General features: G+C 47.1%; 1 protein-coding gene across 5 annotated transcripts in view; it reads left to right on the forward strand.

Moving 5' to 3' along the window:
- Tiam2 (TIAM Rac1 associated GEF 2) overlaps positions 1 to 16,734 on the forward strand; it is a 129,712-nt gene that overhangs the window by 108,974 nt on the left and 4,004 nt on the right. For 4 of the 5 annotated variants that reach the window (XM_041680056.1, XM_041680057.1, XM_041680058.1 and 1 more), the window contains 8 exons: positions 5,462 to 5,641; positions 8,431 to 8,499; positions 9,421 to 9,546; positions 10,439 to 10,547; positions 12,071 to 12,250; positions 13,362 to 13,480; positions 14,831 to 14,939; positions 15,418 to 15,476. In XM_041680056.1, coding sequence (XP_041535990.1) covers positions 5,462 to 5,641; positions 8,431 to 8,499; positions 9,421 to 9,546; positions 10,439 to 10,547; positions 12,071 to 12,250; positions 13,362 to 13,480; positions 14,831 to 14,939; positions 15,418 to 15,476 — 951 coding nt within the window. Of the gene's footprint in view, positions 1 to 5,461; positions 5,642 to 7,176; positions 7,238 to 8,430; positions 8,500 to 9,420; positions 9,547 to 10,438; positions 10,548 to 12,070; positions 12,251 to 13,361; positions 13,481 to 14,830; positions 14,940 to 15,417; positions 15,477 to 16,734 lie in introns of those variants that run through there. The other variant, XM_041680060.1, reaches the window with a different exon arrangement.

Genomic DNA, 16,734 nt, shown 5'->3' on the forward strand with positions numbered 1-16,734 from the left:
ACCTAAATGCCCCTAGACTGAAGAATGGATGAGGAAAATGTGGTACATTTACACAATGGAGTACTACACAGCAGAAAAAAATAACGACAGCTTGAATTTTGCAGGAAAATGGATGGAGCTAGAAAACACTATTTTGAGTGAGGTAACCCAGACACAGAAAGACAATTATCACATGTACTCACTCATAGGTGGTTTTTAAACACAAAGCAAAGAAAACCAGCCTTCAAACCACAATCCCAGAGAACTTAGACAACGATGTAGACACTAAGAGAGACTTTCATAGATCTAGTCTACATGGAAAGTAGAAAAAGGCAATATCTCCTGAGTAAATTGGGAGCATGGGGACCTTGGGGGAGGGTTGAGGGAGGAGGGGAAAAGCAGGGAGGGGAGCAGAGAAAAATGTAGAGCTCAATAAAAATCAATAAAAAAATAGATGGCTAGGGATGTCCATATCTAAGCAGTTCCCATCAAGTGAGGCCCCGCCCACCACTGACCCACGCTTATCCAAGCTTCGGTCTCCTCCTGTAAGGTGATCTGGCAAGTTGTTAGAACTATGAAGTCTCTTTCAGGGAGACAAGGTCTCCCTCTGTCTTGCACCCCTTTTCTTCTCCCATCATGAGATTCCTGGGAAATCCTTGTTTCTTCGGGGTTTATTATTTCAGCCTGTCCTCTCTGCATGTCTTAATCTCTCCATTTCTGCCAGGCTGTTTACAATATGCCCAGTCACCCCAACATCTGAATAACATCAGGGGGGCAGTGTGTTGGTTGCCTCTGCTGCTGATGCCCACCACCAAGCTTTTCTTGTAGGCTGGGAACTCAAAAGCAGCATACACTGACCTTTCGGTTTCTGTGCTTATATTCCTTCATTATCCATCACCTTTGAATCTCCTTTCATGGGCGGAAAATGCTTGTGAGCCAAGCCTTTCAGACAAAAGTAGGTTGCTGTACCTAAGTCGTGGATGGGGCGCTGTTGCACACTGGGCCATCATGAGACTCAGTCAGGCTGCCGCGTGGGGCTTCTGAGCAGTGCAGTAGCCATGATAACTCATAATATGAGGTGCTTTAACCCCTAATAGTTCCTTTTAAGGTCCCGACGTCCTCAAGGAAACTACAAAACCGAGGCAAGGGATGATCTCCAAATAGGAACATTGCAGTTATCAGAGCTGTTGTGTGGTCTGGAGATTTTGCAAATCAAGTCCCAGGGAGACGGTGGTGGTATTTTCTGATGGAAAGTGCCTTGTTGTCCCAGTTAGGAGGCCACAGGGTCGCCAGAGCTTGGCCTGATCGGGACTCTGACCTACTTTCCTTCCAAGAGCAGCTGAGGTTAGGTGCTTGCTCATTGTAGGCAGTGCTGGTGCCTTCGCCCCAAATGTTTTTCTGGGCTCCTTGAAAATAGACACATTGCCTCTTTTATGGGGAGGCAGAAGGTGCCTTATCCACACATGGAAACAAAACCCAGCAGAACTTTGCCTAGGCATCTGTCTGAATTCAGAGTTCCACAGTGAGTCAGGCCGTGTCTATAGAAAAGATAAAATTGTTTTCAAGTAGGGAATCAAACTTGGTGGCTCTAAATACCTGATAATTTTAGATTGATTTGTCAGGAGACAAGATCTCACTACGTAGCAGGCTAGACTTGGTGTTGTAATCTTCTTGCCCAAGACTTTCCAGTGTTAGATTTCTAGGTGTGCACTATAGTGTCAAGCAAGAACTTGAAAAAACATATTGAGTGTGGGGAGAGAGTGTCCATGATTGGCTTTTCCAGATAGTTTTAAGGGAAACTTTTCATTTATTCTTTTAAGAAGGAAGAGAGTGTCTTTTGTCCTCTTGAAAACCCAGAGGGCCACCATGAGCCTGATTGCTACACACTGAAAACCAAAAGAGTCGGCTTCCGCTTCAGCAGGCCGGTTCCTTCTGTTCTGCACACACTCGTCTCAGCACTCTCTCACGAACCTGAGTCTTCACAAGTTCCCACCTGCACCTTGTAACCATGTCTTTCGCTTTTCAAGCAGCCTTCCTGGGCCTGAGGCCTGAATGGCCTGACAGACAGTTGTCCCCCAGATGGATCCCAGAGGGCCACATTTGCCAGGATGCTCGCTGCCTTCACCACTCTGAGTGGTGGTGACCACATCCTCCTAACACCTGGGCAGCAGAGTCGGACCCTGTGGTAAACAGAAATGGCAGGAAGAACAGGTCCTCTCTCCTGTGCTGCACTGAATATATTATGAGTGGCCAGTGTAGGGAAGAGCTTGCTGCCCTCGACAGGGTATCAGTGGGTCATTCTAAAGCCGAGATGCTGGCATGTTCTATAGGAGCAGGACCTTACACTTGTGGTGTGGTGCTGGCGCTCAATAAATGCAAGTTCCCTCTTCTCCTGGACCCACATGGAGAAGGGCATGGTCATCTGACAGATAGGCACTGCTGCTGTTTGTTCATCAGGAAGGATGCAGAAGACTCAGGAATGTCACTGCTCCTAAGTGACTTAACCATAGGCTGTGGCCTGTTACTGTTTGATGTTTATCACCACAGGGAAGTACAGAGGAAGTGACCTGTATCCAGGTGACACTGTCAATGCATCCTTAAAAACACTTAAAAACCCTATGACCCCGCCTCCTCATGATCCAGGTAATCCTCAAACCCACTTTTAGGCAATGGCTTAAACTGTTAACTGTGCAAAAGGCATCTCTGCAGCCCTTGAACACTTAATTGCAGTATCTTGACAAGTAAATTTGCCATTGAAACAACCCGGCTAACATTCACTTTTGGAAGTCAATCCCATGAGAAGTGTTTTTAAAATGAATTCTGATTTTTCCAAAATGGCAAGATACTTTATTTTGAAATCTTGTTATTTTAGCACCGCAGTGTTAGGTGTGAGTTCTGACATCCCAGCAAGGCAAAACTGTAATCTCACCAGATGCCATGTAACTTATGGTGCATTTTGTCAGATCTTATTTTGTGTGGTGTATGCAAGCTTAATATAGATTCTGCAGCTCTGGAGACTATTGGTTCTCAGGACTGCAGAACTGCATTGTCTGAGTCTGCCGTGCAAATCCCAGAATAAAATTTCAAGTAAGGAGTTTTTGAGCCTTTTATTCTCATGGGCTTTTTAGTAATTAGTAGAAGGCTAGGCCTAAAACCAGGGCCACAGTCTGGGTGATTTTTCTGGATGCAAGCCAATCCTATGCCTCTTCTATGTTGCTGTCCTGGGGGAAAGGGTGATAAGTTGGAGTCAGTGCCACACCTGGGAAACCTGGGCAGGTGTAGTTGGCCTGATGGGTAGACCAGTAGTTCTCCTGAAGGCCACATCTTGGCATCACTTGGGGAAACTTCTAATAGATATCCACGGTATTAGGCATGCTGATGCATCCTTGTAATCTAACATTTGGGAGGGCAAGGTAGGAAATACAAAGTTGCTGGGGGTTACATAGGGCGACCCAGTCTTTAAAACAGTCACACTGCTGGGCATAGTGGCATAGACTTGTGTTCTCAGCATTTGGACTGCTGCAAGCTGGGAGGAAGTCTGGCCTATTGAGCAAGTTCCTGGCCAACCAGGCCTACATAGTTAGACCTTGTTTCGTAAAATGAAACCAGACAACAAACAGACAAACAAAAACCCCACCTGTGGTGGGATCCCAGGGCTTCTAGTTCAGAAAGGAATCGTGCTGGAAGCTTCCAGAGAAAAATGAGCATGAGGCTAGGGAACCCTGGCAAGGGGGGAAATGCAGGAGTCTGGATGTCTCAGTTCTAGTCCTTTGTGTTCCTCACGGGCTGGAGGAGAAAGGCTGCGGCCTCTGGCTGCCCTTTCCTGTGTGCTTAGGTTGTTAGGATGTGATGGGTTAGAGCTTCTAAAACAGATCACAAAGTCTGATGGTTGTAAACATGATATGAAACATTCAAAAAAGAAAGCTGGATTCTGAAGCCTTCAGATCTGTAATATCGTGTGTGTGTTGGGGGGCAGTGTCTGATACAGCTCAGACAGGCCTCAAATTCACTTTGTAGTTGAATATGACTTTTAGCTTCTGACCCTCCTGCCTGTGCCTCCCGAGTGCTGGGACTATAGACATGCACTTCCACGTCCACACTGGCTCTCCTGGTGCTTGGGATCAAACCCAGGAAATGTGTCCAACCTAGGAGAGCACTCCATCAGCTAAGCCATGCCCCAGGCCCTCCATATCTGTTTCCGTAGTGGATTTTATACACATCTTCTGATAGGCATTGCCAGAAATATTCGTGTTCGAATTTAAAAATAAAAACAAGTAGAAAATACGTATGTTCAAGGAAAATTGTTTTTCTGTTTGAACTGTTTTGCAAACTCTCTTGAAGTCTGTGTGTCTAGTCATAGACACAATCTCTCCTTCACCTCAGGCCTTATTGTAGGCCAGGATAAAGGTAAAAATGAGAGCAGAGGCTCCCCGTCACCTGCTCCTGGAATTAGGTTCTGTACGTTACTGCGTCCAGGTTCCTACCGCAATAGTAGAGCATTCTGGGTTCTTCCTTGCCTCATGTACCTCTCGGAACCACATTGACAATTCACCTCGTAGCTGGGTTTCCACAATTTCCTGGTCCAGGGTGGCCTTTCCATCCACCATGTCTGCATTTTCCAGTTGTTTTACCCATACTCTTGCTGGTTTCCAGACCGCCCACTCTGCACCTCGATGTTTCTAACCTTGGAAAGTCTTCTCTAGTTGGGCAGGAGCTACCCTCCACTTCTCTGAAGATGGACAGGATTACAGTTGGGACTCATTGAACTAGAGAGCAAGGCCAGGCAGGGGATGCTTGTTGAGGTTTTGTCTCGATCCTGATTTTCCATCGAATGACGAAGACACTATGTTGGGAAGCAGAGGAGGTGGAACAGAAAGAGATGGTGGGCCAGAACAGCTAATTTTTCTGAGGCACGTAATTCGTGTCTCACTTTCTACCGCACTCTAGTGTGAGCATTTTCATCTATAACCGCTACTTGGCTTGGCCTAAATGGTTAGATTTGAGGGCAGAACTCAGGCAGACTGGGGCCAAGCCATCCTAAAATTGCCACGGTACCTCACCATGTCTGAGTCTCCCAGAACACTGGGAGTTGGAGAGCTCGTCAGGCCAACTGTTGAGGACAAGATGGATTTCACGAGTCTGCTTCCTGTATGTTCTGTTCAGAAAGCTCTATGTCTGGGTGTTAGGAGAAACCTCAACTTTAGCAGAGAGTCAGCCTCATTCCTGACTTTAGTGCTAACGCATTCACGGCTCTTGTGACGGCGGGGAGCATTGCGTACCAACGGAAACATTAGAGATGCCATCTTTCTTTCAGGACTCAGGTTATAGTGAGAGCAGCTTGAGGTGAATGAAGCCATGTGCCCCAGACCCGCCTCTTTGTAAGGCTCCTTGATAGTGTACTGGGTGCAGGTTAGGTGTTCCTGGTGAGGCGGACACCCAATGCTGGCGAGCCGTGTCCTGAGCCTGACTTTCTTGTTTCCAGAGCGCTGAACAGATCACCGAGCTCTGCAGGGGCTTCCCCAGCACGCGCACCAACACCATGGAAGCACCGGCTGAGAGCCAGGACCCACCTTCCCGGCCTCTGGCTCGCCACCTCTCGGATGCAGACCGCCTCCGCAAAGTCATCCAGGAGCTCGTAGACACAGAGAAGTCTTATGTGAAGGTAATGGGACGGGCTGGACATTCCTACCTCCTTGAATGATGGTGAGGTCACACCTCAGATCACCTCTGTCTGAGACAACCGCCACTCAGGAGGTAGATACATGCTCCTTGAGGTGGATTGCCGCAGGGAAGGGAAGGCAGGTCGAGAGGGAAAAGAACTGAGAAGACTCAAAAACAGAAAAGAAAAAAAGAAAAAAGAATTCTTGGCTTGTGTCTGTTGCCAAGGTAGCTTTCACTATGGAAACAGATGTTGTAGTTCATTATTTGCAATCTGTGGGAATGAAGTCTACACTGCTTTAGTAAGAAGGGTAGCGATCACTTTGGGTTATGAGGAGCTGGGGAGCAATCTGTGCCCCAGGGGCCCTGAAGCTCGGTCCTCAGAGTTCAGAGTCCTCCTATCCATGGAGATCCCCATGCAGGATGGAAGCCCATGCACAGGTGTTTCGGCCATCACACGGGACGTCTTCACACCATGACGAGGGTGTAGCTACCACAGACTTGGGTACCCACACTGAATCCATTTCTCTGTCTTTTTAGCTAGCCTCTAGTTAGTGCTTTGGGAAATGTTTATTAACACAGGAGATTAGAAAGACTAGTATTCTTTGCTTTAAGCATTTTCTTATGCTTTGGGTCTATCTTAAACTTGCTACATTTGTGAGTTCTAGAAGGATACAGCATAGGACAGTGGCTGGGAGTCCAGGCCCAGGCTGACTTGTCTTCATGGCCCTCGGAAGGTCCCTGTGATTGTCTTCAGCTTTCTCGACATTCCTAGTCTGTGAAACCCAGGAGTTACACATTGGCACGCACATGTGACTATTACCCTTTATTCTATGAAGCAGTTTCTGGGGCGCTAAGACTGTCTTATTTGGTACAGTACTTGCCTAGCATACGCAAAACCGCTGGATTTGATACCAGAACAGGATATGATCGTGCATGCCTATAACCTCAACACTCTGGAAGTAGAAAAAGATCAGGAAGTAAGTGTATCCTCCGCTACATGGAATTTAAGGCCAGGGTGGCTTACATAAGACTGAAAAAAAAAAAAAAGACGATGTTGATGACGACAGAGCTGAGCGTCTCCTTTAAGTACTGTGTCTCCAGGACCCTCCCCAAAGTCTTATTCACGGCTAGCTCCAGTGCCGCTTGCACTGGGGGGTGGATGGAGGAAAGCTAGAGGGTTGAACTTTACGTTCCATTATGTCTTGTCCTGTACCCAGTGGAAGAGAGCTAGAGTGTCTGCCAGGGAGCCCGCAGGTTCCTACATGACCCAGCATGCCCATAGGCCCTCTGGGAGCTGTGACTGCTTCTGAGGCCCAAGAGCCCTCAGGGACATGTCACGTGGCATCCCAGACCCTGCTGGGTCCAGAGCAGAGTTGGAAATGGAACTCATTCTCCTTTGCCACACAGTTTCCCACCTTCCTTTTGGAATGCCCTGGATCAGGATGGCCATTTCCAATGCTTCTTATTAGCGACCAGGTAGGCAAGGAAGGACCAGCTCTCCCTTCCCTGCAAGAACCCTGCCATTTGTTTTCATAGGGCTCCAGGCATGGAGGCTCTTTGTCACCCCCAGCTCAGCGTGACCCGCTCTTGCTGTGCAGTAAGTCCATGGAGCAAGTGGCATTAGCCTGACAGGGGTGACTGTCCAACAAATAACCAGACCTAGTGTGAACTTAGCATTCACGGTGCTCCCTACTAGTCCTCCATCTCTTTCCTGTGGCTGACCCTTAACACAGTTTTCTTGCTTGAACCTAACTCCAAACCTCCGCATGCACCTCAAGATTTTCCACATCCGTGTGTCCCCCAAGATTCGATCCAGTAATTCACAGATGACTTCCCTTCCACATTCGTGTGTCCCTGAGATTCGCTCCAGTAACTCACCATTGCCTGCCCCTTTTCACATCCCAGGTTGCTGTGGAACAAGGAGGGAGGGGGGAGCCAGGGAAGCTTTTCATTGTGAAGTGCCAGCCAGCCGAGCTGAGTTCTGGGTTTGCTCTCACAACTGCCACTGGGCAGGCACTGCGTGGCACTCTGGACTTCACAGGGCTCTCGGGTTTCTAAGATTCTCCCTTGCAAAGCCGGGGAACAGTAGTCAACTATCGCTAGATACACGACTCTCAATTCTTCCGAACAAATGAAACTCTAAAGTCAAGTCTTTTCTGTAATTAAATTATGGATTGCTTCTGGCTTCAAGTTCTTAAATAGAAACTTTAGTGGGATTATGTAAGTACTTACACTGCTGTGTTCTCCAGGAGACTAACCCAGTAGTGTCTCAAGTGTGGCTTTGATTGTAAACATGCCCACTGCTCCATGGTGGGGCTCTTGTACTTGAACATAGGAGTTGGAAATTCTCCTGGTTTTAGCCTGAAGCTGGAGAAATGCCTAGGTCTTGTCCCTCACAGCTCTACCCAGACTGATACCCTGCTCCCTGGCATAGAAGAGAAAGCCAGGACACTGGTATCCAGCCACAACGGCAGCCCTCTCTCTTCCTCTTTGGAGAAATGGCGCCTCCTGTGGCAGGAAAGACAGAACCTGCTCTGTTGGGAAGACGTTAGCCTCAGAGTGGGGCTGGCACTTCACAGTGACCATGTGAAATCCAGTAGGTGGCAATGTGGTGGCATCAACTTTTGTATTAGGTGAGCAATGATAACCACTTTGAAGGTCAAGAATTTCAACAAGACAACTATGTCACTGGTCCTAATGGGAGTCTCTGGAGCTGCTGCCTGGGCTACTGGAATCAACTGGTTATTTCGGAGATTTGTGTGCTAAAAAGACTCTTCTCTTGACTTGCAGGATCTGAGCTGCCTCTTTGAATTATACTTGGAGCCACTCCAGAGTGAGACCTTTCTTACCCAAGATGAGGTAAATTGTGAATACTTTTCTTCTCCTCTGCCATGCCAGTCCTGTCTTTGAGCCTTTTAGCAGAGGTCCTAGACCAGGTGTGCTCTTCTTTTAACATTACAGAGCGATGTTCTTACCTACAGAGTTGATGCCCAAGAACCCCAGTTAAAACAAAAACAAAACAACAACAGCAACAACAACAAAAACTTGCTTTTCTTTCTTTTTTTGAGACAGGGTCTCACTGTGTATCTTGGCTGGTCTGGAATTCACTATGTAGACCAGGCTGGCCTTGAATTCACAGAGCTCTGCCGGCTTCTCCGTCCCTAATGCTAGGATTAACGTTGCATGACACAATGCCCGATGTAAAGAAGTCATGCTTTGATTAAGTTGGTGGTTTGTGCGGGCTGCATCCATAGCTGCCTGTGGCTTCATGTGGCCCATGGATGCAGGCTGGGTACAACTGTTAGAATAGAGCTACAGAGCCCCAGCGAACACTGAGGGTCATCAGAAACTCTGTGTGTGACCTCCTTCAAAGCCACTGATGTGGCTCTGCCGTGGAAGGCACAGTGGCACACTTATGAAGGCAGAAGGGTGGGCTTGTTTTTCTGTTGTTTCTTTTTTATTTGGTAAGAGGTACAGCCAAAAGCTACTTTCCAGTATATGAATTGTTAATATTAAATCACAAGAGTTAGCTCCTTTCCAATGACTGCCATTTCTCCCAATTTGAATTCGAATCCACTTGAAAAGTTACTTTGAGACTGTGGGATTGCAGGGAGCCAGAGCTGTCTCTCTCTCTAGGTATAGAGTACACCCTGTGAACGTGCTCTGTAAGCATCTGCTATGCCTGCTTCTCGGGCACGGGCACGCGTCTGTGGTGGAGGTGAGGGAGTCTTGTTTGGCCTGGCTACACCTTTTCCTGCCTCACCCCCGCCCTTCCTGCAGATGGAGTCACTATTCGGAAGCTTGCCGGAGATGCTGGAGTTTCAGAAGGTGTTCCTGGAGACGCTGGAGGACGGAGTCTCTGCTTCCTCGGACTTCAGTGTCCTGGAGACCCCCTCCCAGTTTCGAGTAAGTCTGTTTGGATTTGCATTTAAAGCAAACACAAGTGGGTAGGGTGTAAAGTTCTCCCCTAAATCGGTGAATTTAGTGTGATCCCTTGCCCTGCATTCTCCGTGGGTCAGGGAAGGCGGCTTTGTGGTTTTCTCCCAGACTGCTTTCAGCGGTCAGCAGTCTGGATCACCTGACTGCTGGCCATATCGGTTCTTCACTATCAAAAAAGATACTGCAGCAACTTTTAAGAAAAGATTTACTATGATTATATATAGTGTTCTGCCTACATGTAGGCCTGTATGCATGAAGAGGGCACCAGATCTCATTACAGATGGTTGTGAGCCACTATGTGGTTGCTGGGAATTGAACTCAGGACCTCTGGAAGAGCAGCCAGCATTGTTAACCTCTGAGCCATCTCTCCAGTCCCTGTAGCAATTTCTTTTTAAACAAGAGCAGCTTCCCTGCCCTGGATTCCTCTCTTATGTGGTCCTGAGAAACTGGGTTGGAAAATGTGGGTTTCAGATGGCCATCGGAGAAGTTTGTGCCTTGTGAAGGAATAAGGACCACAGCCAATAGGACGTTCGTCCAGGAGTGAGAGGGTGGGGAAAAGCAGAAAGGGGTTTTAGAAGCATGCAGTAGGCACAATTCATCCCAAATAATGGAGCGGGCAACTCTGAAAGTTCTCACACCACCTTAGACCACTGTAGTCCCATTCATCAGATGCAGTTAATCTGCTACCAGGAACCGCCTCTGCCAGAACCTTCCCCATCCATCACCATAGATATAGGTGAGTCAGGGCAGACTGGTCTCCACCTACAGACTGAACAGAGCAGCAATGACAGCAAATTACCCTCTGAAGCCAGAGTACATGGGAGACGTGTTTGATTTGAGCTTTTCTTATCCCTTCCAGAAGTTGCTCTTTTCCCTTGGAGGCTCCTTCCTCTATTATGCCGACCACTTTAAGCTGTATAGTGGATTCTGTGCCAACCACATCAAAGTGCAGAAGGTTCTAGAGCGAGGTGAGTTGTTTAGAGCCTTTATAAACTGTTAATAAGGGGTAGGTCTGCATCCAGCAGGTAGAGGGTTAAATGTGATTTTGATGGGCTGTCTTCTCTTGACCTTGAAAATGAGAAAAAGTTAGAGGGACCCTTCAGGTTCTTCACAGTTATGTAGTAGTGGGCAGGTGGGCTTTGCTGTTCTTGTCTGTCAAACCATTACAGCCAAAAGCCTCGGGTGACCAGAGAGAATACATGCCCTGTTTAACTCTGGTGTTAACTTTCTTAGACATGTGAAGCTACTACACTGTAAAGTCCCATCATCTAACTCCAAGGAAGGGCATAGCTAAGTTGTTTCCTGGTGGAACTGGGAAAAACTGCCTCCCAGAGGCCAGAGGTCCCCTCTACTCTCATGACTCACAGAAGGGGGTGGGGAGGAGAGGCTTCTCTTAAAATCTTGGGTGTAAGATCTCCACTAATGCAGTTCAAACCCATTTGATTTAAATAGGGAACTTTGCAGCATCCCAGAAATTCCGAGTTTAAAAAATGAATCTCGGAATGCTTCAAATGACGGTGAGCTAGCCAAACAGCCAAAAGCATCTTCTCTGGTCACTGTCAACAAAGGACCGTGCGCATTTGCTTTCTCATTCACAAACACCTTTATAAGGGATGGTCTAACGCGGTGCACAGCTATGGTGGTTTCCCTGGTGGAACGGGGAGCAACTTCGCCTCCCAGAGGCCGTCCACTCTCTACTGTCACGGAATGGAGGGTGGGAGGCCATAGATTAAAAAAACACCGAGTCCAACTTGTCCTTTGCTGTAAAACGAGAGGTCACCTCTCCACCTGCATGATCTTGTGATCAATGATGTATCCTAAGTGCTGTAGATTTTACCCTTGAGATAGAACCTAAATAAGGACATTTCTTCAAACTGGTCGGTCCCTACATGGCTGGTCTGTCACCAGCACCCCGTGGAACCCAGTGTGATGACTGGCGTGCCCACTGTCCATCATCTGCACCTGTGTTTCTGTGTGCATCCTTTCTAACAGTGATGGACAGAGGCTGCTCTGGCTGCTAAGGGGTCCCCAGGCCCCACCGGGTGGAAAGAACTGCAACTCTGGGGTTAAGTAGTCTAGTCTGCCTGGAGCTGTGGGGTGATGGCAGGATGGCTTCATAAGGCGAGTGTAGAGAGGAAGGACAGCCAGTGCTAGGGCAGGAGAGGAAATGCCTTTCTGTATGGATCATTGTCGTAACTGTTGAAGCTTATCTTTGGGCCGCCCAGAACAATCTGTGATGGGCATGCACAGCTGCACTGTGACTCCATGTCCCTTTCTAGAGTGGGGACTGGAAAGCTTCCTGCACCCGCAGGCCTTGTGACAGAGACCTGCTAATACCTGGGTACTTCAGCTGTGGACGCACTTTGGGTTTTTATTACCAAACAGCATTAGGACCGAGGAAATAATTGCAAAACTACGCTGGAAGGTAGCATTATACAGTTCAGTTCATCCCACTGCGCTCTCCTAAGGGTTTTTTATCCATTGCTTGCAGCTAAAACTGATAAAGCCTTCAAGGCTTTCCTGGATGCCCGAAATCCCACCAAGCAGCACTCCTCGACGCTGGAGTCTTACCTCATCAAGCCTGTTCAGAGAGTGCTCAAGTACCCCCTGCTCCTCAAGGAGCTTGTGTCGCTGACGGACCATGAGAGTGAGGAACACTATCACCTCACAGGTAAGGCTGGAAGGAGGCTGCTTGTTGGCCAAGACTGCTAGCCAGGTGCCTGTAGCTTTGCCCTGTGAATCCACAGCACGGTGACTGCTCGCCTTAGTTACAGGTCTCATATATGGGAACAGCTTAATACAGCCATCGTTCAGAGTGCGCTCAATGAGTCTGGGGACCTTTAACTAGAGGCAGGATTTCATTGTGTAGCTCTGGCTGGCCCGAAACGCACAGAAGTATTCCTCCTGAGGGTTGGGACTGAAGGTGTGCATCACCACTCCTGGCTTACAATCTCACAATGAGATTGTCCCTACTGAATTGATCAAGAGGGATGATTTGATTTAAGCTTTTCAAATAATGGAATTTAGGTCTAGTGAGTTGATATAAAAGACCACAGGTCATTTGGCTGGTGACCATGCTTCTTCTGTAATTTCCATGGTCTTGACTATGCCTCAGCTCATGCTTGCTGGTTGGGGTGCCACCTTGTGGAGATCTCTGAGCTCTACAGCTTCTGAGGACAAAGTACAAAACTACTGAGGTTTTGGCAAAGTCCTTTGTCCCTTATATCCCCTTGCCCAGGCTATAAACAAGTAACATGTATAAACGCAAACAGCTGAATGCTCAGTTGGGCATTGGTAATTTACAGACATCTCTAAGTCTTTTCCCCTTGAACCTGGGAGCCAAATTCTGGCCCATGTGTCCGAGTGAGGCTCGTGCTGGCACGGAGCTCTATTCCTGACACTGAATTCAAGAGCAGCTCCCCCAAGGCTGGACCGTGTTGCACTGAATTCTGGTTCCTACTCATTTTTCTCCAGCACTCTCTGGTAAAACTACACTTGTTTTATCTTCTGTAATATGATATTGGTTGCAGCCACTGTGTTCTCTGGGGCACAGAAAGCACTGTTGGGATATGCGGCTGGGCTAAGGTTAGCTTTATTAATGGTACTTTTCAGAGTCTCCCAATTTCTGAGAGAACTTGAGGTAGGTGAGGATCTGACTGCCCTTGATTAAATAGGCCATTGTGAGCTGGGCCACCATCACGCGATTACTTGGGACCTGGCCTTCCACAATGGCACTTGATGGGATTTGGAATGATGAGCAAGCACACCTTCCTGTTTTGCAGAAGCACTAAAGGCCATGGAAAAAGTGGCCAGCCATATCAACGAGATGCAGAAGATCTACGAGGATTATGGAACAGTGTTTGACCAGCTGGTGGCAGAGCAGAGTGGCACAGAGAAGGAGGTCTGTGGGGGCTTTAGCTCGAGTAGCCTCATGCCTGGGTGGATGAGCTTAGGGTGCCCTCTAGAACAGCTACATGCTTAGACATTCCTGGGGGAGACATAGCCATTTTTTTTGCTATGAATATGTAAAATAAATAGTTTATATAGAAATGGAATGGGAAATGGACTAAACTGGTCTAAAAATGTAATTATGTCTTGTTAGCATTGTACGGGTGAAGTCATAGTCCCAGAAATTAGAACAGAGGGAAGGTTGGCTGGGAGAATGACGGGGCCCTGTGTGTGGATAAAATACAGGGCTCGTTCCTTCCGGTGACCTTTCTGCTCCAGCCCCAGATACAGTGATTATCTGCTCACTCAGACAGTCCCAGGGATCGCTGACAGTTTCTGTACTTTCACGTTTGTCTGATTGATAACTTAGAACACTGAGCATTGAGAGCACATAGCTAAGAAACAACACTGCAGGTAGAAAGTGGCAGGAACTGAAAAGGGATAGAGCTTTTTGTATTTACCTAGGTCAGTTTCAACGTTAGTATCTTACTATTGGCAGTCTGATGTAGCTTAGTGACCTGAAGTAAACACTACTAACACAGACCCCTTAGAATTCAGTGGTTCCTAACTCTCCTAATGCTGTGACCTCACAACCATAATATTTTGTTGCTACTTCATCACTGGAATTTTGTTATTTTTATGAATTGCAATGTAAAATATCTGATATGTGGCCCCTGCACAAGAGTCATTCAACCCCCAAAAGGGTTGTGACTCACAGATTGCGAACTACTGTCTTCAGATGACCGCTAAACAGGATGGTGGTGGTGGACATCCTTGATCCCAGCACTTGGGAAGCAGAAACAGGTAGATCTGAGTTCAAGGCTAGCCTGGTCTACAGAGCCAGGGCCTTACAGAGAAACCCTTATCTTGAAAAACCTAGAAACAACAAAAGGCGTAAGTAAGTACTTTAAAGCTAAACACCACCACCTCCTGTTATTTAACAGGCCTAAGCACAACTAAAGCCTGCCTGGGTTACAGGGTAAGTTCAAGGTCAGCCTAAGCAATTTAGAGACCTGGTCTCAAAACAAACATAAAGAGGGCCAGGGATGCAGCTCCACGGTGAGGTGGTGAGGCATTGGGCCAGCAGGCAGGAGGCCCTAGGCCAACCCTGTTACTAATAGGGTGCAGCTTGATGCTTGGCTCGTACTTACAGAACTTCAACCACTTCATGCCGTGTTGATGGGGCTATACAAACACAACGGTTCCTATGGATATGTCGGCCATGACCACTAGATGCAATTCTGTGTCTTACGTGGAACAGCTCCTGAGAGTGCCACATCTCTGTTTCTTGTCTTTAATGTAGGTGACAGAGCTGTCCATGGGGGAACTCCTGATGCACTCCACAGTTTCCTGGTTGAATCCGTTCCTCTCCTTAGGAAAGGCCAGGAAGGACATTGAGCTCACAGTATTTGGTTGGTACTCCGGTTTGGAAGCCTTAGCAATAACAAAAGCTTGACTAACATTGCTGCTCTTGCCGACTCCTGCTTTTGGGGAGTTGGAAAAACGCTGCAGTGGCTGGTACCCAGCAGGGCCTGCTAGAGGAAGCACCTCATGAGACTGGAAACCCGCTGCCTAACAGTGCAGTGCCACTTTTCAAACCCTCTTCCTTCTCTCCCAGAGTTGGGAGGGCAAGCTGTAGTGTGCGCTCACTGAGACCTGGAGGCTGTGGCCTCAGCTGTCAATCAAGCGACAGAGAAGCACAAGCAGGACCTGCTTTGCTCGGCAGGCACATCTGCACAGTTCAGCTCTAACAGGAAGAGCAGGTGTTGATGCAGTGGGATTGCAGTCCTGGGTTGGAAGCGCTTTGTTCTCACGCAGTGCCCAGCTCTGGGTTAACCTGAGAAGGGTTTGCAGAAAATAACAAGACCCTTCTTTCTCTTTTACTTTTAGTTTTTAAGAGAGCTGTCATACTGGTTTATAAAGAAAACTGCAAACTGAAAAAGAAACCGGTAAGAAAAATTAAATTTAATTTAAAAATTTAATTAAAGCTGCCTTTTCGTGGCTCTCTGCTGTTATACTGAAAAGCTCACGAAGAATCTCACTGTCCAACAGTACTTAACCCACCTGACTGATTTTCTAAACTTTTATTATAAACTATTTCCAAGGTTTTAATAGTGAAAACATCGCACCCCCAAATGACCACACCTGTGTCTATTCAAAATCACACAACTCTATGTGTATTCTAACTTGTACAGTTAGAGTGGGCATCAGGAACGCAGGCTGTGGAGCTTCACAGTTAACTTTACATATTCAGGACTGACTATATTTATGAATATCTACCACCAAAAACCAAAATATCCATGACAGAATTAGAACCAGAAAAACAATTAACTTTATATCCGCTTTTATAACCTGGGTCTATTGCCTGCATTCAGTCCTTCCTCATCCCCTTGTATTTAGCCTTTTCTGTTCTCTTTTCTTGATGTTATACTGTGCTCAAGTGTACATCTGTTTCTATATATACAAATAATTGACTAGAGTTTGTGTATGAGTGAGAACATGCAGTTTTTTTCTTTCTGAGATCAAGTGACCTCATTAATATTTACATTCTAATTCCATCTATTTTGTTGTAAAATTAACATCACTTTTCCTGAGAGCTGAGTTGTACACACACACGCTCATTACCCATTCATCTTTCGATAGACAACCAGGTTGCTTCGAGTTCTTTGCTACAGTGAATAGGGCAGAGACAAACAAGGAGTGCAGACATTGCTGTGGTAGGCTATGGGATTTTCTGCATATGCACAGAATGGGTGGAAGAGCTGCCCATCTGGCTTTAAAAGATGACTAAGACAAACACCTAAGTGGAGGCCAAAACAGAAACTTTCATTCACTGAAAATAATAAGTGTGGCCCCATATACTACATAGAGATCTGGAAAACTTTGGCTTTAAAATAATTTTTACCTTGGTTCAAAAAGCAGACAAAAAGCTAAGATCCAAAGAAAAACTCTGAAGTTCTCAATTGGAGCTTAGCCACAGACACCATAAGCCACCAGTAAGAATTGGAGACGGCGGGAGGGCAAGGCTGCCATCTTTGTCCCTTGTGTCCCATAAACTCCCACTCTGGCCCAGCCCCGGTCCTGGGAAGCCTGTGAGACATGGGATCACCTGGTTTATGTGCATCTTAGACACCTGCAAGAGTCCTGCATATAGATCAAGGTAGCTCTGTTCATGCATACAGGACTTTAACCCCTTCCTGGTGCTCT

Source organism: Microtus oregoni, unplaced genomic scaffold (assembly GCF_018167655.1).
Source record: "Microtus oregoni isolate MIOR12 unplaced genomic scaffold, Mior012 000033F_ref0000390, whole genome shotgun sequence".
Lineage (NCBI taxonomy): Eukaryota > Metazoa > Chordata > Mammalia > Rodentia > Cricetidae > Microtus > Microtus oregoni.